The following is a 27561-nucleotide window of genomic DNA, read 5'->3' on the forward strand; positions in this document are numbered from 1 at the left end:
CTGGGGCTTCACTCAATTTGTACTTAACCTGATTATCCCTGATCAATTTTGTACTCTAAGTGTGGAAAAAAGACAATGTGGATAAATTGTGGTCTTTTACATTTCTATGAATTACCTTTTGTTCATCATCATGACTACTGATTTGATTAAATATAGGCTTAATATGTTAGGGCTTTTCTGCAAGAAACATGCACTTTCAGTTGTTCCCAAAGGGCTATAAAGGTTTGTTTAAAACCCAATTTTCTATTCAAAAGTCTTAAGGATTTTTTAAATTAGAAAAATCATGTATTGAAAATTTTAAATATAAAGTAAGTGCTTCAGGTAATTGGGGGTAGTATTAGCATTTTGAAAAATAGAAATGTATCTTCATGAAATGAAGTTGAAAATTGGTTTAAATTTCCTCAGCTAATGAAGGTAGGAATGGCTGTCTAAAATATTTATTAAACGTTTTTCCTTGTCATTAGAAATAATCAGAATGATGGAAATCTGATGTAGGTATATTCCACATGGGAAAAAGATTGGCATCAAGAATTTTTTGACAATAGCCCTGATGGAATTGATTAGAATGTATATATATGGTAGGGGGAGATTCTATTCACCTATGAATAAATGAAACTGAATATTTCTGAGATGACTGGAATCATATGGTCTCCTGAAACTGGGATAGGATTCTACAAATTGGCTAAGGACAAGTGAACTATCAATATTGCCTTTGTTACTTAGCTTCTTGCCAGACTTTAGTGGACGAGTTGTGAACATATAAGGGGGCCCTCATGGAATGAGGTGTGATTGCAGTGGTGTTCCTTGCTGAAATTATAGATCAATGACAGAAAAAAAGGTCCCCATGCACTATCGACACTTCAGCAAAAAATGTTTTTCAGAATGATCAAGTACAAAGACTAAGGATGGATAAAGTGAACAATGGGGGTGAGACTACTACTCATTTGTGTGAGGAACTTTCATCAGTAAATCTTGGTAATCTTGACTATCTCATCTCAATATACTTTTTTTTTTCAACTCAGACAATTTCTTTCACTCTATTTGGTTAGTTTTTATTGTTTTAGTTGAATCCTAGGATGCCACAATCACTATAATATGCTCAGAATTGAGGACTTTGTACTTGGTTTTCCATTCTGTTACCTTTCGAGCTTGTGTATTGGGGAGCTCCATATCTTAAATGATTTTCCATTTATTAATTTTCAGACCAAAGCAATTCTAACTTTTACATGAGGTATTTTGTGGTTGATTTTTTAAAATTATGGAAAGACTATATTTTGTTATCCTAAACATGCCAAGGAATTGTCATGCCAGTTTTCCACAGGGAAGGACATGTATTAGTTTCCTAGGGCTGCCATAACAGAGTACCACAAACTGGGTAGCCCAAGACAACAGAAATGGATTATCTCATAGATCTGGAGGCCAAAAGTCCAAGATCAAGATGTCAGCAGCATTGGTTCCTTCTGGAGGCTTTAAGGGAGAATCTGTTAATGTCTTTCTCCTAGCTTCTGGTGGTTGCCAGAAATCCTTGCCTTGCAGACATATTACTCCAGTCTCTGTCTCCATCATCACTTGGGGTTCTCCCCGTGTCCCTGTGTTTTCACATGGCCTTATAAAGACATCAGTCATTGGATTTGGGGCCCACCCTAATCCAGCATGACCTCATCTTAACTTGATTATATCTGTAGAGACCCTATTTTCAAATAAGGTCACATTAACAGGTGCTGAGGGTTAGAAATTCAACATTTATCTTTTTTGGGGACACAATTCAACCCACAACAGGATAGTTTTGGTATTTTGATTGTTCCAATTTTCTTAAATTAGTTTTTTAAATTGTCTATCTTATAACCCATCTTTAAAAAAATGTAAGACCAAGAGGTGATCATATTGTATATAAGTGTTCGTATGTCTTCTTCCTATATATTATAAATGTATATATGTGTATATATATGCTAGTTTTCACATTGTCACTAAGAGGATAAATGAAAATGGAAATAGTTTTTCATATATTTTAAAAGCATCATTTTTAACCCTTAAACATCTGTTCGTGTTCAATCAAGTATTCCTATTTTACTTATAACCTTACAGAAGAGCAGCGCTCAGATACATCCTAACATGAAAACTCACTGCAGTAATAAATTAGATTCTCAGACCAGGGAAAAAAATATGGTTCTTAAAATTTATAATGACTAAGTCAACTAACTAATCAAGCTTGTAATTTCGAGTATATTCAATAAGTATCTAATGAATACTTTCTGTGTACATAAACTATACTTAAAACTGTAGGTTATATGAAGATGAGTGAGATACCATTGCTATCTTTAAGCAGGATAAGTGCAAAAATAATGGTACAAGGCAGTCTAAGATAATATGACTATAAATACACATATGAAAGGACCTCAGTACTATAAAAGTATGAGAGAAAGACAATACTGAAATCACAGAAACTTAGAACTTAAAGGATTTTAGAAGTCTTTAAATCTACCTCTCAATGCAAGAATCCTTTTAAGAACTCCAGACAGGTTACCTTTTAGCCTGAGTTTGAAATCTTGTGATTTCAAAGTGACTGACTGAACTCCCTCACAGGCCAGTTCATTCTATTGTTGGACAACTCTCACTATTAGAAAGCTCTTACATTAAAAATGGGTATGGAGTTAGAATTTGTATCTACGTGGCCTGTTTCACTGGCTCTTTAGAACTGAGGCAAATCAAGTGAGATATTAAAAGCACATGAGTTAAGATTCTAATTCTGCATTAATCTTTGTCCCTGCTCCTTGAATTATTAGTACTCCCACTACAGGATATTTAATCTCATCTGCTAAATGAATTTTTAAAATTCACCTAGAAGCAACTATATATAAATATCCATGATGAAAATGCATGTATGGTACTTTGGATATCTATGGAGAAAACTAATTACAATTTGCCTGAAGTGTTTTTAAATATTTTAAATCTTAAAAGTTGAGCTTGAAAAATATATCATATAGGTAGACTTCACTCTCAGATAGTTGAAATTGTGCATTTTTAAAAGGCCAGAGAACAATAGGTTACTCTGGTGAAAAGGTAGCTTGCTTTCCCTTAAATTCCATGATATCTCACAGCATTTCTTAAAATGTGCTTCTTAACCCAAGAGTAAATAAGATTGATTTTTACAAATGTCCACAAGGTATAGGTGGAAAGGAATAGGAATAGGAATCATATAGGAATATAGGAATCTTGGAAACTTGCTCAACTTTCTTAATAATGGGAAACAATGGCCCTAGTCTCTCAGAAGAAATGTGTTAAACTGATGCAGTTATTAACTGAATCCCATAATTTGCCCAATAAGCTATAGTATGAAATCGGAGATCTCTGTGGCATCACTGACAGCAAAGCAAATTGGTAACATTGGTTCACACCAACCTTTTAGGCGAGGGAACAGCCTGCATTATTAGTGAGTACAGAAGTCAGGAAGCCTGACTTGTAGGTCCAGCTCTGTCACTAGCTCTGTATGACTTTGGGCAGGTCACGTCACCTCTCTGGGTTTCATATTTCCAATCTGTAAAATAGAGTTGGACTAGATATTTGTAAGATCCCTTCTGCCTCTTAAAATTTTATTGATTCTGTAAAAACATCTGCCTTCACCTTTGCTAGCATGACAGTGAAAGTCATGATGACATTAAACTTCAGAAGGCCTTAAGAAAATATTTAGGAAATTAGAGAGCTTTGTACCTAATATTTTGATTCTTTCTGGCAACAAGAAACTCATTTTGTTCAGCCTCATCAATAGTTTCCTCTCTTCTATGAATTATGCATGCTTTATGATGAAATGTAGAAAGCTAATTTCCCCCTGGTTTCTTGTTTTGTGTGGATAGATGATCCCCTAAGGATTTCCATATTAATAACAAGTTGCCACTGACAAAACACTAATCATAACATTTTCTTTCTACTATAACTACAGCTTGAGACAAAACAAAATAAAGGTATACTTGGTATATTTGTTTCAAAGAAGCAAAGGAGACAGGGCCAAAAGCAACATCAACTATAAAAAATTCTGTCCCAATACACATTTGGAAGTACTCAACTAGTACTAAAAAGCAGATAACCAACAAAATAGGCTTTTCTTTTTCCTTGATAATTATTATATGGCTATAAGAACAATTTCTTCCTCTAATTTCAGTTTAGTTGATTTTTTGGCATGACTCGTGTTTGGTAACTCTCCATTGAACACAAATGAAAAAGGACACACTTGAACGTTGCGAACAGCTGGTCTGTGGCTTTGTGCTGAGGAAAGAAATATTTTGAAATTACACTATCCAGCAGAGGAACCTAAACATACTTTTCATTTCTAGTCCCGCTTTCCTGAGAGGAAGGGTTTAGTTTGCTTCCTTAGCTAGACATATTAAACTCTGCAGTGGTTTACATCAAGTCTTATTCTTAGATAATCTTTTCATAAGTGTGCGGTCTTTGGAGAGGAAGGTGCTAAGGCTAGCATGTTCGGGCTGTCAAGGGAAGTTCAGCTAAAACTCCCTTAAACTTGATTTGGAATACATTGCCATGCCACATTGATTAGCAGAGATTTAAAAAATTTTATAATAGACAAGGCTGTTAAGAGTGTGGGGAAAGTGGTATTTGAATTCACTGTGGTAGATTCCTAATGTCCTTTCTGGAGGAAGTTTGGTAGTATGTATCAAAAGCCTTCAAAATGTGTACATCTTTTGATATAGCAACTCATAGGAACTTTTCTTAGGGAAAAATATAGGACAGGTTGAAATGGATGTTTACTGTCATGTTCTTTGTCACTGTGAAAAACCTAATGTTTTTAACAAATGGGGCTGGGGCAACTGAATATCCACGTGCAAAACAATGAAGTTAGATTCCTACCTTATGCCATATGCAAAAATTAACTCAAAATGGATCAACGACCTAAATATTAAGACCTAAAACCATTAAACTTTTAGAAAAAAAGGGGGTAAATCTTTATGACCTTGGATTTGGCAATGGATTCTTAGCTATAGCGCTAAAAGCATGAGCAACAAAAGAAAAAAATAGATAAATCGAACTTTATAAAAATTAAGAACTTTTGTGCATCCAAGAACATTAACAAGACAGTGAAAAGACAACCTATAGAATAAGAAAAAATATTTGTAGATCATATCTGATAAGGGTTTAATCCAGAATATATAAAGAATTCCTATAACTCAGCAACAAAAAGATAACCCAATCAAAATATGGGCAAAGGACCTCATGAATAGACATTTCTCCAGAGAAGATATACAAATGGTCAATAAGCACATGAAAAGATGTTCAACATCGTTAGTTATTAGGGAAATGCAAATCAAAACCACACAGAGATACCACTTCATACATGAGGATGGCTATAATCAAAAAGACATATGATAGCAAGTGTTGGTGGGGATGCAGAGAAATAGGGCCTTCGCACATTGCTGGTTGGAATGTAAAATGACACAGCAACTGTGGAAAACAGTTTAGCAGTTCCTCAAAATATTAAACATATAATTATCATATGATCCAATAACTCCACTCCTTGGAAACAAAGACTCAAACAGGTACTTGTATGCCAGTGTTCCTTGCAGCATTATTCATTCACAATAGCCAAAAGGTGCAACTTGTGTCCATCACCAGATGAATGGATAAAAATGTGGTATATCCATACAACAGAATATTATTTAGCCACACAAAGGAATAAAGTTCTGACACATGCTACAACATGGATGAACCTTGCAAACATTATGCTAAGTGAAATAAGCCAGACACGAAAAGATAAATACTGCATGTCGCCACTTACTTAGAATAGACAAATTTGTAGAAACAGAAAGTAGATCACAGGTTACCAGGGGCTGGTGTGAGGGAGAATGGGGAGTTAATCTTAATGGGTACAGAATATCTGTTTGGAATGATGAAAAACTTTTGGAAATAGATAGTGGGAATTGTTGTACAACTTTGTGAATGTAATTAATGCCACTGAATTGTATACTTAAAAATGGTTAAAATGGCAAGTTTTATATAAAAAACAAAAAACGTAGTATTAACACTAAAGGATCAGTTAAGCCAGCACTTATCAGGGTGTTTTATAAAATGTGAATAAGTAAGTGTCCTGAAGAATTAAAGAAGGGAGAGGCCATGGAGAATCTATGGTCAAGTAAGTTTGGGAAACTCCGTTAATTCATTTCTTTAACATTGTGAAAGCCCAAGGAAGGGGATATGGTATGGAGCATATTTAAACTATTTAACCTAAGTTCTCTTTTTGGAGGGTCATCTTGTGGAATTGATGTTATGTAGAATGCCCTTTGGGAAACATTGGATTAAACAAATTACGGTACATTCATTTCATGGAAATCTCTGCACCCATTAAGAATGATGACATGGTCATATATTACTTGATATGGAAAGATGTTTACACTGTATCATAAAATAAAAAAGCAGTGTGATTAATGGGATCTCATTTTTGTTTTTAAAAAGTATATGTATATATTTTATAGGGATCTATAACAGAAAAAAGTCTGTAAGGCTATATGCCAAAATGTTTACGTCTCTGGGAGATGGGAAGATGCATGATTTTGTTTTCATTTGCATTTCCCTTTGCTTGTCTGTATTTTCAATTTTTTGCACATGGCATATCTGTTACTTGTATAATCAAGAAATAATAGAAGTTAAATATGTTTTAGAAACTCATATGCAGTTATTAATTAGGTGAGGGACAGGATAAGAGGATCAGCACTCCCTTACTGCTATTGGATTCTTCACTTACTTCTATTTGAATTTTCACTGAAGGAGAGTCAAAGAGCCTGTCAACTATTGGAAAGCTCTACTCATTCAAAAATTCCCCCAGATATTGAACTAAAGTCTGTCTTCCATCCTTTGGTCTTAATTTGTCATAGGGAATGCCACAAAATACGCAAAGTCTATCACCTCTCCCATAGATGTAGACTTTCAGATGCTTGGCAACAGCTACCACGTCTAGACAGATCTTTTCTCCTCAAGGTTTCCATTCTAGTCTTTTTTTCTCTGAGATGGTTTCCAGGCTTTGTTACCATCCTGGCCATTAGCCTCCTGTTTGTCAATATCCTTCAAGTGTGGCACCCAGAAATGACCACAACACTCCACGCTTGTTTTTCACATTTCATTATCAGTTCCTTAAAGACTGTGATATTATTAGATCCCTCTGATTAAAAAAGTAATTTCAGAATATTTCCCAGTGTGGTGTGACTGTACTCTGAATCCTATCCTAAGATTGTATATGAGAGATACTCAATTATCTATTTTTCCCATCTTTTAATTTCTAAAGCTATAAAGATGAATAAAATATTCCAGATATGTTCCTCATCTGATCTCCTGCATTTATTAAAACCTTAGTAGAATTTTTTACCAAACGCTGAAAGGAGAATGAGAGAGCTTCCACACTGATGCGGAGGGCAAGGGATTCCCTGTAGTCTGGCCAAGGAATCTGAAGAACCTCTTGTCCTATACCATTTTCTACTCTTTGTCCCAGTTATTTGGTACCAGTTTTTAGATACGGTCAAGCTGCATCCAGATTAATTGGCCTCCTTACTGAGAGGCACCTCACAAGATGACAGTGACAAGCCAGGGTTCATGGTGATGTACTGGAATATCATTTCTTGTCATTGATCTGATCCCAGATCTCCCAACCAACCTAGTGTGTATTGGTCTCCTTTCCAGCCTAATGAATCCTTTTCTTTTATTCCTTTTGCCAATCCTTCCACATGGTAGGCACTATTTAAAAGAACCTGGTTAACTGTATATACCAGCTCCAAATAGCACTGGGCCCAATGCCTTCCACCATGCATATGTTCCTATGTGCTTAGTTTTTTCAAGAGAGTAGTTTCCTAATTGTAGAGACTGCATCTTGGTACACAATTTGCACAGGATACTTAATACTTACACTTGCTAGGCAGATATAACTTTAAATTTTCAACTTTTGAAGAGTTTTCATTTATGCTATTTTAAAAATCAACTCTGTTGAGATAAAATCATACAGTATATACTCTTTTGTGTCTTGTTGCTTTTGCTTAGAATGTCCTTGAAATCCATTCACGTTGCTTCCTGTATCGGTACTTAATTACTTTTTATCGCTGAGTTGTGTTTCATTGTATGTATATTCACCTTTTGATAGACATTTGGGTTGTTTCCGGTTGGGGGTTATTACAGATAAAGCTGCTATGAATATTTGTGTTTAAGCTTTTGTGTAGATGTGTATTTTAATTTCTCTTAAGTAAATACCTAGTAGGATTGCTATATTATATGGCGAGTGCATGTTTAACTTTATAAGAAATTGCCGATCTGATTTCCAAAGTAATTTCACCATTTTATATTCCCACCAGCAATGCATGTTCATTTATGTGCCTCACGTATGTAGTTTGTTAAATAATATTTTGATTTTGAAATCCTATTTTTCCAAAGGATTTGTTGTGTTAAATGTTGCTTGAGATAAGAAAGCCATCAATGAGAGTGAGGAAATATGTTTAAATATTTATTTTATCAAAAATGCTCATCAGATTATATTTGTTTTCAAAGAATTTACCTTGTATATCTTGGGTTTTGGTATTTGGCCAAATGCAATTATTCATTACTGTTTAAAATGATCAGCTAAAGGGAATACTTCCTTCAAAAGATAATCCTATTTGATTTAGAAAATAAACTTGACTTTCTCCAGAGGCTTCTGAGATTCTTAGGAATAGCATCATATGACTTCCCACTTCTTTTAGATAACTTCAAGATAAATTCATAGATAAATCATAGTCAGTTCAAGAGAATCTATGGCCTGCTAAAGTCTCAGTGACATACTAAATGTGTATGTAGGCTCCCAAACTCCCTCACCTACTGGCAGGAGAAGAGTCTGACTTTCAAAGGCATTTGCCAGTGTCCTGTTGGTTAGGGGGTTGTGGGTACCTGGAAAGATATGAAGCATGGTATTAGCCTTTGGATCTTGGTGACAAGAAAGAAAGAAAAAAAAAAAAAGCAAACCAAAATAGTGGATGTACTTGGTCTATTTCATTATACCCAAGATCCAAGCATTTAATAGAGCACATGTTACCAAGCAACAAGCTTTGCTAATTTCACTTTACCAAACAGGAACTCCAGCAGAAGTGCCAGGGTTGTCTGAGTCTTGTCTGGGACTCCTCAAGTGTTGGGCAGGAGAAGGAAGCTATTTGTGTACTAGAAAATGTGGTACCGCATTCACCAGGCTATCAACTAAAGGATTTTGCTGTCTCCTTTCCTACACTGTGAAAGCAGGAGTGGTGTACTTGCCTTTAGGGATGTCTATCCCATCGTAGATGGTCCGCAACAAACAGATCCAATACTGTTTTCCTTCGTGACATAGGACCCACATAATATCACATTTGAGACCTATTGGGGGTCATTAGGCAATGCTTGCTCTATGTCAGAGATATAACCCTTCTGCTCCTAGTTTTTTTGTTTCCATGAGAAGCTTTTCTTCAGTCTCCAATTTTCTCTAAGCTATTTAAAAATATTATTATTTACTCCGTTCAAAGATTCATCTTCCCTTTAGAAATCACATATTGAAGGACTGCATTACTATATTATATTGAACTTTTCTTGGTTGTAAGCCTTTCAGGGAACCTGACTTTATCTGTGTGACTTTATGGGAATCTCATTATTCAATGTTAACTGAAACAAGGAAAAGATATATCTCGGGTTCAGATTCTTAGGTTGAGTGGTTCAAAGTCCCATATTATTTCTTACGAATGAAAGTGGCTTTTTTTTTTTAGAAACAAAGCTCACTTCTCAGGAAGTTGAATCGCAGTACTACACTTTCAGAGACTAAGCATGTTAACAGAAACTAGGCACTGTCTCTCTGCTGATGTATTATTTATTGTATTTATATTCTGTTTCTTTCCCCCAAAGGACTTGAATTAGAGACAACCGAAGTTGATAGCTTGTCTTTAGTTTTGTCCCACCTTGCTTTCTGTTGCCTCTTTCCCTCCAGCTGCCCAAGTACCAGCCTTCCCTCCCTCTGCTGGCACCTTCCAGGTCTGCCCTCTTCCAAAAGGGGCCGGGGCCGATGCTCCAGAAGTTCATCTTCTTCCCCTCTTCTAATCAAAACTCCCATCCTAGCGAGTCTGTAATCAATTTGGACATTCTGATTAAAGTTCTTCGCAGGAAAATTAAAGTGACCAATAAATTTAACTCTGAGGGGAGGTGTTTGTATTTTAAAGCAGTAATCTAGCTCTAACCTCAATCATTGGATTTTGTGGGGTTGGTGGTCAGGGGATGATGTAGCTGGGAGCTTCTGTTCCCTTCCTGTCCCCTCTCCAAGTCTCCCCCAAGCACGACATGGAGTAAGCAGAAGCCATGGGCCCTTCTCTCCTATATTGCCTTTTTTAAAAAATAAAAATAAAAATAAATAAAATTTTAAAAGTTTTTTGAAAAGTTTATATTTTATAATAAATACTCATAGAAAAATTGGAAAAGTCAAAAAACTACAAGATTAAAAATTTACTAATAGTCCTAACTCGCAAAGGTAATCAACAATATTTTGATGTACTTCCTTCCAGTCTTTTCTTCTATGCATATTTTTGAAATATTTTTGTGATCATGCTGTATATATAATTTTATGTGTTTTGTTTTACTTATTTAAAATCTTAAAAGTTTTTTATGTTATTATAAACTCTGACTAGAAGCTATAAGTATATAATTTCTTCAATTAGACCCTCATTTGGGGGCATTTAAGTTATTTTCCTTTTTAAAAAATGAACTATAATTGACCTACAACACTATGTTAGTTCCCTGTGACTCATTTATTTTGTAACTGAAGGCTTGTACCTCTTAGTCTCCCTCACCTATTTTACTCAGCCTCCCAACCCACCTTCCCCTCTGGCAACCACCTGTTTGTTATCTGTATCTATGACTCTATTTCTGTTTTGTTATGATTGATTGTTCATTTGTTTTTAAGATTCCACATCTAAGTGAAGTCATACGGTAGTCTTTCTCTATCTGACTTATTTCACTTAGCACAATACCCTCTAGGTCCATCCATGTTGTCGTAAATGGCAAGATTTCGATCGTTTTTTTTTAAGTTTTAAAAAAATTAAAAAAAATTTTTTATATCTTTATTGGAGTATATTTGCTTTACAATGTTTTGCTAGTTTCTGCTGTTAGTTTCACAACAAAGTGAATCAGCTATATATATACATATATCCCCATATTCCCTCCCTCTTGAGCCTCCCTCCTGCCCTCCCTATCCCACCCCTCTAGGTGGTCACAAAGCACCAAGCTGATCTCCCTGTGCTATGCCGCAGCTTATAGCTGAGTAATATTCCATTGTGTATATATACCACATCTTCTTTATCCGTTCATCTATCAATGGACAATTAGGTTGCTTCCATATCCTGGCTATTGTAAATAGTGCTGCAATGAACATTGTGGTACATGACTCTATTTGAATTATGGTTTTCTCAGGGTATATACCCAGTAGTGGGATTACTGGGTCGTATGGTAGTTCTATTTTTAGTTTTTTAAGGAACCTCCCTACTGTTCTCCATAGCGGCTGTATCAATTTACATTCCCACCAACAGTACAAGAGGGTTCCCTTTTCTCCACACCCTCTCCAACATTTATTGTTTGTAGATTTTCTGATGATGCCCATTCTAACTGGTGTGAGGTGATATTTCATTGTGGTTTTGATTTGCATTTCCCTGGTGATTAGTGCTATTGAGCATCTTTTCATGTACCTGTTGGCCTTCTGTATGTCTTCTTTAGAAAAATGTCTATTCAGCTCCTGTGCCCATTTTTAAATCAGGTTGTTTGGAGTTTTTTTGATGTTGAATTGTATGAGTTCTTTGTATATTTTGGGTATTAACCCCTTATCAGATATATCATATGCAAATATCTTCTCCTATTCATTAGGCAGCTTTTCGTTTTGTTGATAGTTTCCTTCACTGTACAAAGCTTTTTCGTTTGATGTAGTCCCGTTTGTTTATTTTTGCTTTTGTTTCCCTTGCCTGAGGAGACATATCTGAAAAAATATTTCTAAGACCGATGTCAACAGCATACGCCTATATTTTCTTCTAAGAGTTTTATGGTTTCAGGTCTTACATTTAAGTCTTTAATCCATTTTGAGTTTATTTTTATATATGGTGTGAGAAAGTAGTCAGTCTGGTTTGATTCTTTTGCATGTAGCTATTCAGTTTTCCCAACACCATTTATTGAAGAGGCTGTCTTTTCCCCATTGTATATTCTTACCTACTTTGTCATAGATTAATTGACCATATATGTGTAGGTTTATTTCTGGGCTCTCTATTCTACTCCATTGATCTATGTGTATGTTTTTGTGCCAGTATCATACTGTTTTGATTATTGAAGCTTTGTACTGTAGTGTGAAAGCAAGGAGTGTGGTACCTTCAGCTTTGTTCTTCTTTCTCAAAATTATTTTGGGTATTTGGGATCTTTTGTGTTTCCATACAAATTTTAGAATTATTTGTTCTAGTTCTGTGAAAAATGTCATTAGTATTTTGATAGAGATTGCATTGAAGTTGTAGATTGCCTTGGAGAGAGTGGTCATTTTAACAATATTAATTCTTCCAGCCCATGAACACGGTATATCTTTCCATCTGTTTGTGTCATCTTCAGTTTCTTTCATCAGTGTCTCATAGTTTTCTGAGTATAGGTCTTTCACCTCTTTGGTTAGATTTATTCCTAGTATTTTATTCTTTTTGATGCAATTATAAATGGGATGGTTTTCTTAATTTCTCTTTCTGATAATTCATTGTTAGTACATAGCCATGCAACAGATTTCTGTGTATTAATTTTATATCCTGCAACTTCACTGAATTCATTTATTAGTTCTAATAGTTTTTTGGAGCTGTCTTTAGGATATTCTGTAGTATCATGTCATCTGCAAACAGTGGCAGTTTTACTTCTTCCTCTCCAAATTGGATTCCTTTTATTTCTTTTTCTTGTCTGATGGCTGTGGCTAGGACTTCCAATACTATGTTGAGCAAAAGTGGTGAGAGTGGTCATCCTTGTCTTATTCCTGATCTTAGAGGAAATGCTTCTAGCTTTTCACCATTGAGTATGATGTTAGCTGTGGATTTGTCATATATGGCTTTTATTTTGTTGAGGTATGTTCCCTCTATACTCACTTTGTTGAGAATTTTTATCATGAATGGATGTTGAATTGTGTCAAAAGCTTTTTCTGCATCTACTGAGATGATCATATGATTTCTATTCTTCAGTTTGTTAATGTGGTCTATCACATTGATTTGTGGATATCGAACCATCCTTGCATCCCTAGGATTAACCCCACTTGATCATGGTGTATGGCCCTTTTGATGTGTTGTTGGATTCAGTTTGCTAATATTTTGTTGAGGATTTTTGCATCTATGTTCATCGGTGGCCTGTAATTGGCCTGTAATTCTCTTTTTCTGGTAGTGTCTTTGTCTGATGTTGGTATCAGGGTGATGCTGGCCTTGTAGAATGAGTTCAGAGGTGTTTCTTCCTCTTCAACTTTTGGAATAGTTTGAGAAAGATAGGTGTTAAATCTGTATCCTCATTATTGTCCCCATTTATTTAGGAGGAAACTGAGGCTTGGGAGAATTAATCACTTGCCCAAATTTCCTCCTAAAAATGGGAACAACAATGGTACCTACAGCATAGAATTACTGTGAAGATAAAATTAATTATCTGCTGCACGTAAAATGCTAAGCTACCTGGCAAATAATAAGCACACAATTTTAAAAGTGCTGGTTGTTATTGTTCTTATTTACTAACTGGTCTCTGTAATGAAGGGAAGAGGCCAGTCCTAGTATCATCCAGTATCCCCTTCTAGGCCCTCATGGCATGCAATACTGGGTTTCCATTTATGCTGGTGTTATAAAACTTCATTTAAAATAAATTTAATTCGTGAAAGGTAAGTTGATTTAAAGAAATCATTAGGTATCAAGTATCAGGTGGTATGTGGATATGGCACAGATGATGATGAATATATATGAATGCCTACCTCAGTGATTCCTCATTACTAGAATAAGTTTAAACTCTGCAATGGGGCAGCCACTCTATTTAATATTGCACTGTGCAATATTAATATTAATTATTAATATTTAATAACAATATATTATAATATTACAATAATATAATAATTCTGCTCCCAGCACTCCTGATCCCCTTTAGCCTGCTCTACCTTCCCTTTTCTCTTTTCACCTTCTAACACTGTCTATAGTTTACTTATTACTTTTATTGTTTGTATCTCTTCGCTAGAATGTAAGCTCCCCCAGGGCAGGAATCTTTTTCTGATTTTGTTCACTAAGTGGATAAAGTGCCTAAAACAGTGCATGGCCTGTAATAGATAGTCACTAAATATTTAGTGACTGACTAAATGAATAAATGTGGCATTCACAGTCCTTTATAGTCTGGTCCCAATTTATTTACAGCCTTACCTCTTGTCCTTCTCCCCTCTGTGTGTCACTGATACTAGCAGTTTCCCATGTACACCATTTGCTCCCCCATCTCTGTGCATTTACTCATACTCTTTCCTTTGCCCTGAAAAAATAATCATGGATCCATGCAAATATTTAGTTATAAGAATGTTCTTCACAGTCTGGGTTTGTATCAGTGAAAAATTTGAAAACAGCCTCAATATTCATCAATAAGGGATAAGTTAGAGAAATCATGGTAACTTCCACTTGAGGAAGGGCAATTTGACAATATCTATGAAAATTACAAATGTGCAGAGCTTTTGAACCGGCAGTTGTGCTTTAAGGAGTTTATCCCACAGATACACTTGCTCATGTACCAAATGAATATGTGCTGTGCTGGTGAGTCACTGCAGGGCTTTAGTCACTCCTATTAGACACAACACTGACAGAACTCATTACATTATTATGTAGAACTATATTTATTGACGTTGGAAGATCATAATAGCTAACATTAATTCAACTTGCCATGTATCAGGCACTGTGATAAGTGTTTTTATATATTTTTATCTCATTGAATCCTCGTAACAGCCCTGCAAGGTGGTTACTACAATAGTCCTCATTTTACACAGGAGGAAATGGACTCAGGGATGTTAATTTACTTAACCAGGATCAGACAACTAATAAATAGCAAAGCTAAGATGTCTGAAATATAGTATGACAGCACATTGTGTACTATGATCCACTTTTGTAAGAAAAAAATACATATAGATATGTAAATGAATATATGTGCATATAAAATGATTGGAAAGAAATACACCAAAATATTAACAGTTACATGGTGGGATTGTGGGTGGTTTTTATTTTCTTCTTTTTACTTATCATTATTTTCTGAGTTTTCTGTTAAATTTTGGGGCTGACTTAGAAGGAAGAAGTGAAGCCAGGAGGCATGAATTACTTGTGTCATTTTAAAGATGACTAAATTTTCAAAGTTTCTTGGTAGTGTGGAACAGTGACACCAATATGAGGGGGGAAGTGTTTTTAGGCTGAGAGGGAAAAACTAGCAGGGAGGGAGAGCTTGCCCAAAGGGAAAGAGGATGGCCCCTGGGGCCAAGTGCAGGAGAATGCAAGAGAACTTAGTGTCAAGGGCCCAGGTGGAAGAGGCAGCCTTGAGGAGGAAGTCCCTTGTTCTCTTGAGGCTGAGGGATGGGGGATGTGCAGGCATAGGCGAAAATGCGGAGAGCCAAGGAAGGGCAAGGTAAAGAGCCCAGAGAATTGAGGGAGATCCCGCTTGATGACCTGTGTCCTGTCACTGAAACCCAAAGCTAGGCCCTCAACTGAGGGGTCGGGGTGAGAGTGGGCAAAGGGACCTGAAGAGAGGGAGAGGATTTGGAACAATCACTGAGAGAAATTTGATACAGATATATAAAAGGACTGCCTCGCAGCCCTTGGGGCCCCACTGAGACTGACTGACCTGGCTTTGTAGCAGAGCCAATCTCATGACCTTCTCCAGCAATAGTTAGCAGGCTGGGACTGGGGGATGGAGAGAATGGATGGTGGGGTTTTCACAGGGCTGGGGATTGGCAGAGCAGGTACTGCAGAAGGTCATGGGGAGAGTGAGTCCAGGGTTCAACACTAGCATGGCTAAGACAGCTGATCATGGGGCCAGCTTGGAAGGAGGAAAGGAAGCTGGCAGGCTACTGATGACCTCTGGGCAAGGAAAGGGGAGGAAGAACAGGCCGGTGGTCGTGTGGCCAGAGTGGTAGAGAGAGACCCATAGGAGGCTGAGGTCAGAGAGGTGTTTCTGAGTTTGATATGTTGAAATGGTCCCCTACAGGGCCCTTGGAGGAAGTGGAAAGGAGCAGCAAGAAAACTGCGCATGATAAAAGGGTGAAGACAGCATTAAAATAACTCCTACCTGATTGAGGGCAATTTGGCAATATCTATCAAAATTACAAGTTCATGTTCCTTTTCATCCAGCAATTCAGCCTTGAGGCATTTCTCTTACAGATATAAACACTTACTTGCTTTGATGCAAGATGAATGCGCAAGGTGAGTCATTGCAACACTGTCTATAGCAGCAACAGATTGGAAACAGCCTAAAAGTCCACCAATGGTGATTTGATTAGTTAAATAAATTGTGGTTCTTAAATGGAATGCTAGGTAGCTGGAAAAAAGAGGAAGCTCTTTATGTGCTGATATGGAATGATCTCTAAAATATTTTGTTAGTTGGAAGAAGCAAGGTACAAATCAGTGGGAATAGTTTGCAATCTCTTTGCTAACATATGCGTAAAACGTCTCTGGAAGGATACATAAAAAGCTGTTAATGTCGGTTGCCTCTGAGGAAAGAGAGCTGTTGTCCTTTCGCTTTGTACGTTTTTTTTTTGTTTTTTTGTGTGTTTTTTTGCTGTATGGAAGTGTAATTACAAAATAAAAATTGTATATATTAAAGGTATACAACAGGATGTATCTTTTGAATTTTGAGCCACATGAATATATTACTTTACTGAGAAAATTAAGTAAAAACATTATAATACATATGTATATATAATATGAGTCTCTTTTATAGGTATTAAATCATTTATTTAAAAGCACAACAAAAACTCCCACCAGAGATTTGCTTCAAATTAGTTTGCCAGGGTAATGGGTGGGAATTTGGATGAAATGAAATTGATTATGTGTCAATAATCACTGAAGCTGGGTGATGGGTATATATGGGGGTTCATTTTCTTTTGAAACATGAAATTGCCATTTTTGTGGGTCAAAAATTGTCACATTTTGGCAGTTTTATGTGGCTTAAGCCAATGCTGTTCTCATTATTTTTATAAATTTTCCATAATATAAAAGTTTTCAAAGAAAGGAAAAAAATGAGCTCCCACCAGGCCCTTGGTAGGAACATTCATGTACTTTCTCATCCTGGCTCTTATATCTAATAATTGAGTGGAAATTCCCATTCCCCATTGACTTCTGAAACAGCAGTACTGCCTTGCTGATTTCCCTTCATTGTGGAACCCAGCACTGTTCTCAGGATTTTTCCTATTAACAACAATCTCTCCCCATCCTGTTGTGTGTTAATTGGGTACTACCTTACCCTTATTGCTGGTAAAGCTCATCCTGTTCTTGAAAAATCACTTCTTTAGTTTCTTATGATCACTTAATGTCCTCTTCCTGCCTCACAGTCTATTATTAGCAGTCCTAGCTAATTTGGGGCCATGCCCTTCTCCAGGCTACTTCTATTGATATTTATCAATCTAGGGGCTGACGTCTCTAGGACATTCAGTTTTCGCACCACAAAGTTCATCCTAAGTCATCAGTAAGCACACTTGTGTTCAACCTTTCAGCTTCAGGTGTTTTTGCTTATGCCTGCACTTCTTATGTTACCTCAGAGGCTATGGTGATTTTGGCCTGGCCCCTGACACCTGCTAATCCAGGCCTTGTTGTCTGTCCCCAGGAGGCACCTCTTGTCTATAACCCACAGTCTGTTGGTCAGCTCTGCTTGCATGTCCTATTGGCACCCCAAACTTAATTAGTTCCCCCAACATTAAGCTTCTCCTTTACCTCGTCTGTAAAGAGCCTTCTGCAACGCACTCACCCTAGGAAGTCTGGGTTTAGCACACCTCCTCTGTGCCATCCTTTACCACACTGAATTGTGCTGGCCTCTTTTTTGTCCTGCCAGCCCCAGACCATGAGCTTCTGGGTTAAAGACAGAGACCATGTCTTGTTCTCCCTTGAATATCATACCTAGCACAGCATCAGGCACTATGGTTAAATGCTCAAAATAATATATTTTTAAAATTTTAATTCAAGATATTTTCAACTTAAAGAAGATTGTATGCAAAGGTAGTAAAAAGAAATTTCACATACTCTTGATGAAGATTTATCTATCGTTAGCATCTTATTACATTTACCATTGTCTCTCTACGCGCGCGCATACGCACACACAAGCACGCACACATTTTTTTCTAAAACACTTGAGAGTAAGTTGCGGACATCCTGTCCTATTGCTCCCTAATACTTCAATGTGTGTTTCCTAAGAACATTCTGTTATATAAACACAGTAAAGTTAGCAAATTCAAGAAATATAACACCGATACAGTATACTATTATAAAATCTACAGGTCATACTCAAATTTTGTTCATTGTCCCAAGAATGTCCTTCATAGCTGGTTTTTGCCTAGTTCCAGTCTAGGATCACCTGTTGTATTTGGTTGTCACGTCGCTTAATTCTCTTAAATCTCCTTAAACCTGGAACAGCCCCCAACCTTTCTTTGTCTTTCATGACATCAACATTTTGGAAGAGTACAGGCCAGTTATTTTGTAGAATGTCCCTCAAATTGGGTTTGCCTGATGCGTCCTCATGATGGGAGGTTATGTATTTTTGGCAGGAGTAAAACATTAAAAAGGCATACAATGAATTTTGGTGATGTTAACTTTGATTACTTGGTTAAGATGATGTCTGCCAGGTTTTTCCACTGTAAAGATACTGTTTTTCTTTTTGTACTTAATAACTAATGTATTGGGAGGTACTTTGAGACTACATGAATACCATGTTTCTCAGAAAACTTTCACTCACTAGTTTTAAGATTCAGCGTTGACTCTTCCCTAAATCGGTTATTACTATGGTGGTTGCCAAATAGTAATTTTCGAAATAATACATATACATTGGTTAAGTGAATCACTCATTTGTCCCACAGAAGGGATGCCTCTTTGCTAGGACAGCAGCCTCTGGCTGGCAGCTTGGCTCTAAAGCACAGTGATACTTTGCGGTGCTTGGAAACCTTAGATGGGGTCGGCTCTCCTGCAAGCCCCGCTGGCCTTTATCAGGGTCCAAAATGGACTCCATGGCTTTCCCAAGATGGTCTCCATGCTGTGGGCTAGCAGCAGTAGCTGTTTGAGGCCCCATGCCTTGTGGGTCCCATGCCTGCCTGCTCTTACTATTTTCCATCAAACTTGAGAGCAGAGAAGGTAATGGGGGTACTTTTGCCTTTCATTTTGACTTGTTTGAAAAACACAAAATGGAATTCAGTATTCTGCACAGGCTCTTCTGCCATTCTGGAGACCCACATTCTTAGGCACTGGGGTCAAGGCATCATTTTCATATGGATTCATGTAGAGAAGAGGAAAGGACACCATGAGTACCTGGAGGGCAGAGGGAAGTACGTGTTAGGGCTATTTCTGTCTGGGGACTATATTAGTTTGCTAGGGCTGCTGTAACAAATTACCACCAACTGGGTGGCTTAAAAGAGCATAAATTTATTCTCTCACAGTCCCAGAAGCTAGGAGTTTGAAATCAAGCCTCTGGGGAAGGATCCTTTCTTGTCCCTTCCAGCTTCTGGTAGCCCCAGGCATTCCTTGACTTGTGGCTGCATCACTCCAATCTCTGCCTCCATCTTCACATGGCCTTCCTCCCTCCGTGTCTGTGTGTGTCTTCACATGACATTCTCTCTGTGTATGTGTCTATGTCCAAATTTCCCTCTTCTTATAAGGACACCAGTCATATTGGATTAGGGCCCACCCAAATGACATTAGTTAAACTTGATTATATCTGCAAAGATCCTATTTCCAAATAAGGTCACATTCACACGTACCCAGGGCTACGGCCTCAACATATCTTTTTGAGGGACACAAATTAACCCATAACAGGAACCATCTCTGAAGTCCAATCCATTTGAGAACACGAAGTGGAGTGCCATTCCCTGTAATGCTTCAGCCCAGTATAACAACTCTCTGTCCTTCTGACTCACTCTTGGTTGGTGTGCCAACAAATAAGGAAGGAAAATGGGAGAACATGCTCAGCGCCATTGAAATAGGCTTCAGACATAATTTTCAAGTGATCACAAGCTATTCATGTAACCATTACATACAGGACGATAATAGAGAGCAGTCACAGTTGCAAGTCTCTTGCCCCTGCATTCCCTCATAGAATTCTCATAATTAGGATATAAATAGATTTGCCACCATTTGACAAATGGCGAGCATGAGACCCAGAGAGGTAAAGTAACTTCCACAGGTCACACAGCTACTGCTAGTAAATTCCATGCAGGCCAGGATCGTGTCTCTGAAGCACAGAGCCTAGCCCCATGGTAAGCACTCAGTAAATATTTATGGGCTGAATGAGTGAACAAATGACAAAATCTGGGCCAATAGCTCTGGTCCTCAGTTCCTGATCCATTGCTCTGTTCACTGTACCTCACAAAAGAGTATAGACTAAGCTGTGGTCCCAAGGCAATGACTGGAATATAGATGTGACTGGGTCAATTTCAGATTCTTCTGCTATATTTGATAACCTTCTGAATTCTGTGGTAATAAGCGTGTCAGTCTGGAATTTTTTCATGCTTCACACCTGATAAACTGATCAAAAAGCCATTTTGCTAAGTACATAGTCCCTGACTTTATTTTTTTTTTTCACTTGCTACGTCCCTAGGCTAGCATTTATTTATTTTTTATTTATTTATTTATTTGTAACATCTTTATTGGAGTATAATGGCTTTACAATGGTCTGTTAGTTTCTGCTTTATAACAAAGTGAATCAGTTATACATATACATATATCCCCATATCTCTTCCCTCTTGCGTCTCCCTCCCTCCCACCCTCCCTATCCCATCCCTCTAGGTGGTCACAAAGCACCCAGCTGATCTCCCTGTGCTATGTGGCTGCTTCCCACTAGCTATCTATTTTACATTTGGTAGTGTATATATGTCCATGCCACTCTCTCACTTCGTCTCAGCTTATCCTTCCCCCTCCCTGGGTCCTCAAGTCCATTCTCTATATCTGCATCTTTATTCCTGTCCTGCCCCTAGGTTCTTCAGAACGTTTTTTTTTCCTTTTTTTTTAGATTCCATATATATGTGTTAGCATACGGTATTCGTTTTTCTCTTTCTGTCTTACTTCACTCTGTATGACAGACTCTAGGTCCATCCACCTCACTACAAATAACTCAATTTCGTTTCTTGTTATGGCTGAGTAATATTCCATTGTATATATGTGCCACATCTTCTTTATCCATTCATCTGTCGATTGACACTTAGGTTGCTTCCATGTCCTGGCTATTGTAAATAGAGCTGCAATGAACATTGTGGTACATGACTCTTCTTGAATTATGGTTTTCTCAGGGTATATGCCCAGTAGTGGGATTGCTGGGTCATATGGTAGTTCTATTTTTAGTTTTTTAAGGAACCTCCATACTGTTCTCCATAGTGGTTGTATCAATTTACATTCCCACCAAGAGTGTAAGAGGGTTCCCTTTCCTCCACACCCTCTCCAGCATTTATTATTTCTAGAGTTTTTGATGATGTCCATTCTGACCGGTGTGAGGTGATACCTCATTTGTAGTTTTGATTTGCATTTCTCTAATAGTGATGTTGAGCATTCTTTCATGTGTTTGTTGGCAATCTGTATATCTTCTTTGGAGAAATGTCTGTTTAGGTCTTCTGCCCATTTTTGGATTGGGTTGTTTGTTTTTCTGATATTGATCTGCATGAGCTGCTTGTATATTCTGGAGATTAATCCTTTGTCAGTTGCTTCATTTGCAAATATTTTTTCCCATTGTGAGGGTTGTCTTTTCGTCTTGTTTATGGTTTCCTTTACTGTGCAAAAGCTATTAAGTCTCATTAGGTCCCATTTGTTTATTTTTGTTTTTATTTCCCTTTCTCTAGGAGGTGGGTCAAAAAGGATCTTGCTGTGATTTATGCCATAGAGTGTTCTGTGTATGTTTTCATCTAAGAGGTTTAGACTGTCTGGCCTTACATTTTTTAAAATTTATTTATTTATTTATTTATTTATTTATTTATGGCTGTGTTGGGTCTTCGTTTCTGTGCGAGGGCTTTCTCTAGTTGCAGCAAGTGGGGGCCACTCTTCATTGCGGTGCGCGGGCCTCTCACTATCGCAGACTCTCTTGTTGCGGAGCACAGGCTCCAGACGCGCAGGCTCAGCATTTGTGGCTCACGGGCCTAGTCGCTCCGCAGCATGTGGGATCTTCCCAGACCAGGGCTCGAACCCATGTCCCCTGCATTGGCAGGCAGATTCTCAACCACTGCGCCACCAGGGAAGCCCTGGCCTTACATTTAGGTCTTTAATCCATTTTGAGTTTATTTGTGTGTGTGGTGTTAGGGAGTGTTCTAATTTCATTCTTTTACATGTAGCTGTCCAGTTTTCCCAGCACCACTTATTGAAGAGGCTATCTTTTCTCCATCATATATTCTTGCCTCCTTTATCAAAGATAAGGTGACCATATGTGCGTGGGTTTAACTCTGGGCTTTCTATCCTGTTCCATTGATCTATATTTCTGTTTTTGTGCCAGTACCATACTGCCTTGATTACTGTAGCTTTGTAGTATAGTCTGAAGTCAGGGAGCCTGATTCCTCCAGGTCCGTTTTTCTTCCTCAAGATTGCTTTGGCTATTCGGGGTCTTTTGTGTTTCCATACAAATTGTGAAATTTTTTGTTCTAATTCTGTGAAAAATGCCATTGGTAATTTGATAGGGATTGCATTGAATCTGTAGATTGCTTTAGGTAGTAGAGTCATTTTCACAATGTTGATTCTCCCAATCCAAGAACATGGTATATCTCTCCATCTGCTTGTATCATCTTTAATTTCTTTCATCAGTGTCTTATAGTTTTCTGCATACAGATCTTTGGTCTCCTTAGGTAGGTTTATTCCTAGGTATTTTATTATTTTTGTTGCAATGGTAAATGGGAGTGTTTCCTTAATTTCTCTTTCATATTTTTCATCATTAGCGTATAGGAATGCAAGAGATTTCTGTGCATTAATTTTGTATCCTGCTACTTTACCAAATTCATTCATTAGCTCTAGTAGTTTTCTGGTAGAGTCTTTAGGATTCTCTATGTATAGTATCATGTCATCTGCAAACAGTGACAGCTTTACTTCTTCTTTTCCAATTTGGATTCCTTTTATTTCTTTTTCTTCTCTGATTGCTGTGGCTAAAACTTCCAAAACTATGTTGAATAATAGTGGTGAGAGTGGGCAACCTTGTCTTGTTCCTGATCTTAGTGGAAATGGTTTCAGTTTTTCACCATTGAGAACGATGTTTGCTGTGGGTTTGTCATATATGGCCTTTATTATGTTGAGGTAAGTTCCCTCTATGCCTACTTTCTGGAGGGTTTTTATCATAAATGGGTGTTGAATTTTGTCAAAATCTTTTTCTGCATCTATTGAGATGATCATATGGTTTTTCTCCTTCAGTTTGTTAATATGGTTTATCACATTGATTGATTTGCGTATATTGAAGTATCCTTGCATTCCTGGGATAAACTCCACTTGATCATGGTGTACGATCCTTTTAATGTGCTGTTGGATTCTGTTTGCTAGTATTTTGTTGAGGATTTTTACATCTATCTTCATCAGTGAAATTGGCCTGTAGTTTTCTTTCTTTGTGACATCTTTGTCTGGTTTTGGTATCAGGGTGATGGTGGCCTCATACAATGAGTTTGGGAATGTTCCTCCCTCTGCTATATTTTGGAAGAGTTTGAGAAGGATAGGTGTTAGCTCTTCTCTAAGTGTTTGATAGAATTTGCCTGTGAAGCCATCTGGTCCAGGGCTTTTGTTTGTTGGAAGATTTTTAATCACAGTTTCAATTTCAGTGCTTGTGATTGGTCTGTTTATATTTTCTATTTCTTCCTGGTTCAGTCTCAGAAGGTTGTGCTTTTCTAAGAATTTGTCCATTTCTTCCAGGTTGTCCATTTTATTGGCGTAGAGTTGCTTGTAGTAATCTCTCATGATCCTTTGTATTTCTGTAGTGTCGGTTGTTACTTCTCCTTTTTCATTTCTAATTCTATTGATTTGAGTCTTATTCCTTTTTTTCTTGATGAGTCTGGCTAATGGTTAATCAATTTTCTTTATCTTCTCAAAGTACCAGCTTTTAGTTTTATTGATCTTTGCTATCATTTCCTTCATTTCTTTTTTTTTAATATATTTTTTAAAATTAATTTATTTTTGGCTGTGTTGGGTCTTTGTTGCTGTGCGCGGGCTTTCTCTAGTTGCAGTGAGCGGGAGCTACTCTTCGTTGCGGTGTGCAGGCTTCTCATTGCGGTGGCTTCACTTGTTACGAAGCATGGGCTCTAGGCAGGCGGGCTTCAGTAGTTGTGGCACACAGGCTCAGTAGTTGTGGCTCGCGGGCTCTAGAGTGCAGGCTCAGTAGTTGTGGTGCATGGACTTAGTTGCTCTGTAGCATGTGGGATCTTCCAGGACCAGGGCTCGAACCCATGTCCCCTGCATTGGCAGGTGGATTCTTAACCACTGCGCCACCAGGGAAGCCCTTCATTTCTTTTCATTTATTTCTGATCTGATCTTTGTGATTTCTTTCCTTCTGCTAACTTTGTGGGTTTTTTTGTTCTTCTTTCTCTAATTGCTTTAGGTGTAAGGTTAGGTTGTTTATTTGAGATTTTTCTTGTTTCTTGAGGTAGGATTGTATTGCTATACTGACTCTAATTTTACTTGAGGTACATAATATTCATCTAAAATTATATTTGCACTAAAGGTGGGCCTTATCACATGGACAGTTTTACTATAACAATGTATCAGGGAAGTAAAGAATTCAGCATGTTACTTTCATATCTTTGAAATGGAATGTTGATACACCTGAAAAATATAATACTGTAAGTCAACTATAACTCAATTAAAAAATATAATTTTTTTAAAAAGAAAGTGAAAAAAAACCCAAAACCAAGCAAAACAGAAATGAAATGTTGATGTTCCCTTATGCCCATTTCTGGGTCTCCATCAGTAGTATCACTGAGGCAGCTGGGAAGGCACCGTTTAGCCTAGCCAATAGGGACTCATTAACAGTGTACTCAACCCAATGCTAGGTACAGGGGGAGAAAGAACAGAAAGAAGCTCTCTCAAGGAGCTTCCATTCTAGTGGGTAATGTGGCGTCCACACTGAAAACAATGAGCAGAGCAAAGAGAAGGCTAACATTTGCTAGGCACCTACTAGGTGCCAGACACTTTACAAACCCTGTAAGTCAGGTATTAGCCCCGTTTGCCCCATCTGCAAACTGAGAGGCAGAGAAGTTAAGAGAACTTGCCCAAGATCACACAAATAATAAGCAGTAGAACTAGGATTTGAACCCAGGCCCCTATGACTCAAAATAAGAGAATAATATGAGACAGCTTATAGTCATGTGCTCTGGGTCAGATGAGATGGATTGAAGAAGTTTCAGAGAGATGCATGGAATCTATGAAGGCCAAGCTGGGGCCTCTGGCAGATAGAGCGTGTCAGGAAGCTGACAGCCCGTGGCAGGTGCTCCCATCCCAAACCCCTTTATAACCTGCCCGTTACAACCACCTGTTCCCACTGAAGGGCTCAGGCTCTGTCCACCTCCGCTTCTGATGGACTTGGGGAGGTGGGGAAGGAAGCTGGTTCACATTTCTACATTTGACTCCAACGGCCCCCTCTCTGAGGCTAGTTGAACTGTTTACCTTTCAAGTGCCTGACCTCCTGGGGCAATTTCTCTACGCTTCTCAACACCAGAAGCACAGAGGAGCTGAGAGGAGCCTCTCTGCTTTACCACAGGACCCCAGACCCTCCTGACCTGTCCCCTCCCTCCTGCCTACCCTTATGCTTCTATTCACATGCAAGACATGACAGGAATTTAACATGTTTCTGCTTTTTTTCCATTTCAGAGAGAAGAGCTGGCTTAGTCAGACATAGAAACTCCCCGTCTGTGTCTGCTCAAGGCATTACCAACCGAATAGCTCCATCTGAAACATCAGACCTGTAGATGAAAATTAAAAAAGGGAAGATGCATTCTCTGACATTTTTCCCCAGTGAAGAAATTAAGATGGAAAAGGAAAAGTTTGTTCCTAAGTCTGTAGTTCTAATCCTCAAGAGTGAAGGAGTTATGGTGTGTGGGGTAGGGTTCTCTTAAAAGAAAAATTGTGTAAATGAAGTGTTTTGTAGGGCACTTAAAAGAAATGCAGGATTGTGCTTGATGTTTCTTAACTTTTTATTTTGAAATAATTATAGACTCATAGGAAGTTCCCCTTCACTCCGTCTCCCCCAATGATTACATTGCACATAATTATAGTACCATATAAAGGCCATAAAGTTGACATAGGTACAATGTGTGTGTATAGTTCTACGCCATTTTATTACATGTATAGATTCATGGAACCACCACCGCAATCAAGACACAAAACTATTCTGTCACCACAAAGATCTCTCTGGTGTGCCCCTTTATAGTCACACGTACCCCGTCCCCCTCCACCATCCCTAACCTCTGGTAACCATTAATTTGTTCTCCATCTCTATAACTTTGTACTTTAAAAAGTACAGTTTCTGTAAGAAAATGGATTGGCACCTCTAGTTTTCACCGAATTTCAGGCCTGAAGGAGTAACTTCTCCAGCCCAGTCTCCCATCCCATGCCCAAATTCTGTCTACGACATCTCTTCCAAGTGTCCAGCCAGCCCCTATGACATGCAAACCAGAACGTTCTCCAGGATTTTAGGAGTGTTGAGGTATTTGATATAAATATTTAGACCAAGGACATTGTTTCTTTCCATAAATTTATTCAGTAGTAAGCAAAACTCTTACCTTTAGATTAAATATTACAAAATGCCCTCTCACCTGCTGATTTTTCCCATCACACACTGCCCTGTCCCAAACAAACATCTCCTTTTTCCATTCCTTTTACGTAATGAGAGGGATGAGATGCGGGAAGCCTGGAAGGCTCACAGAAAATTCCAGAAATCCCTTCCTTAACTACAGATTAGTCTGGCTCCCAGCAGCTGGGGCCTTTCAAATGTATGTGGTTCATGTGTGGAATTTATTTCTTGGGCTGATTGTGTGTTATCTACATGGTATCTACCAGGGTCATTCTGTTAGATAATCCGAACTGGAGCCCAACTCCCCAGGACTCCCTTGTGGGGAAGAGAGCTTTATGGGGCACCCTATAGCCTGTTGTAAGAACATCAGAAAATAATGACTCAAAGTCATGGTAAAACTGGAAGGGGCTAGCAGAAGCGAAGCTATGGGGGTTCCCCCACCTCCTCTCCCCTGGACTATTTTGAAATCTTTTCACGAGCTTAACTCGCTCTTCACGTCACAAAGAGCGCTGTGCTCTCCTCAGCTGGATAGCAGCACATATACAGATCCAGACTCAGACCCATTAGGACGTGCCCTTTAGAATAAATTCAAACTAATGGTTCCCTCCA

At 38.0% G+C, this 27561-nt stretch overlaps 1 protein-coding gene across 3 annotated transcripts in view; it reads left to right on the forward strand.

Moving 5' to 3' along the window:
* LOC309621044 (PABIR family member 1-like) overlaps positions 1 to 26339 on the forward strand; it is a 66219-nt gene extending 39880 nt beyond the window's left edge. For all 3 annotated transcript variants that reach the window (XM_082378002.1, XM_082378004.1, XM_082378003.1), the window contains one exon: positions 26031 to 26339. In XM_082378002.1, the coding sequence (XP_082234128.1) occupies position 26031 (1 nt within the window). In that variant the 3' untranslated portion in view covers positions 26032 to 26339. The remainder of the gene's footprint in view (positions 1 to 26030) is intronic.
* The last annotated feature ends 1222 nt before the right edge of the window (positions 26340 to 27561 follow it).

The sequence above is a fragment of the Balaenoptera borealis genome, assembly GCF_965194805.1.
Source record: "Balaenoptera borealis genome assembly, chromosome: X".
Lineage (NCBI taxonomy): Eukaryota > Metazoa > Chordata > Mammalia > Artiodactyla > Balaenopteridae > Balaenoptera > Balaenoptera borealis.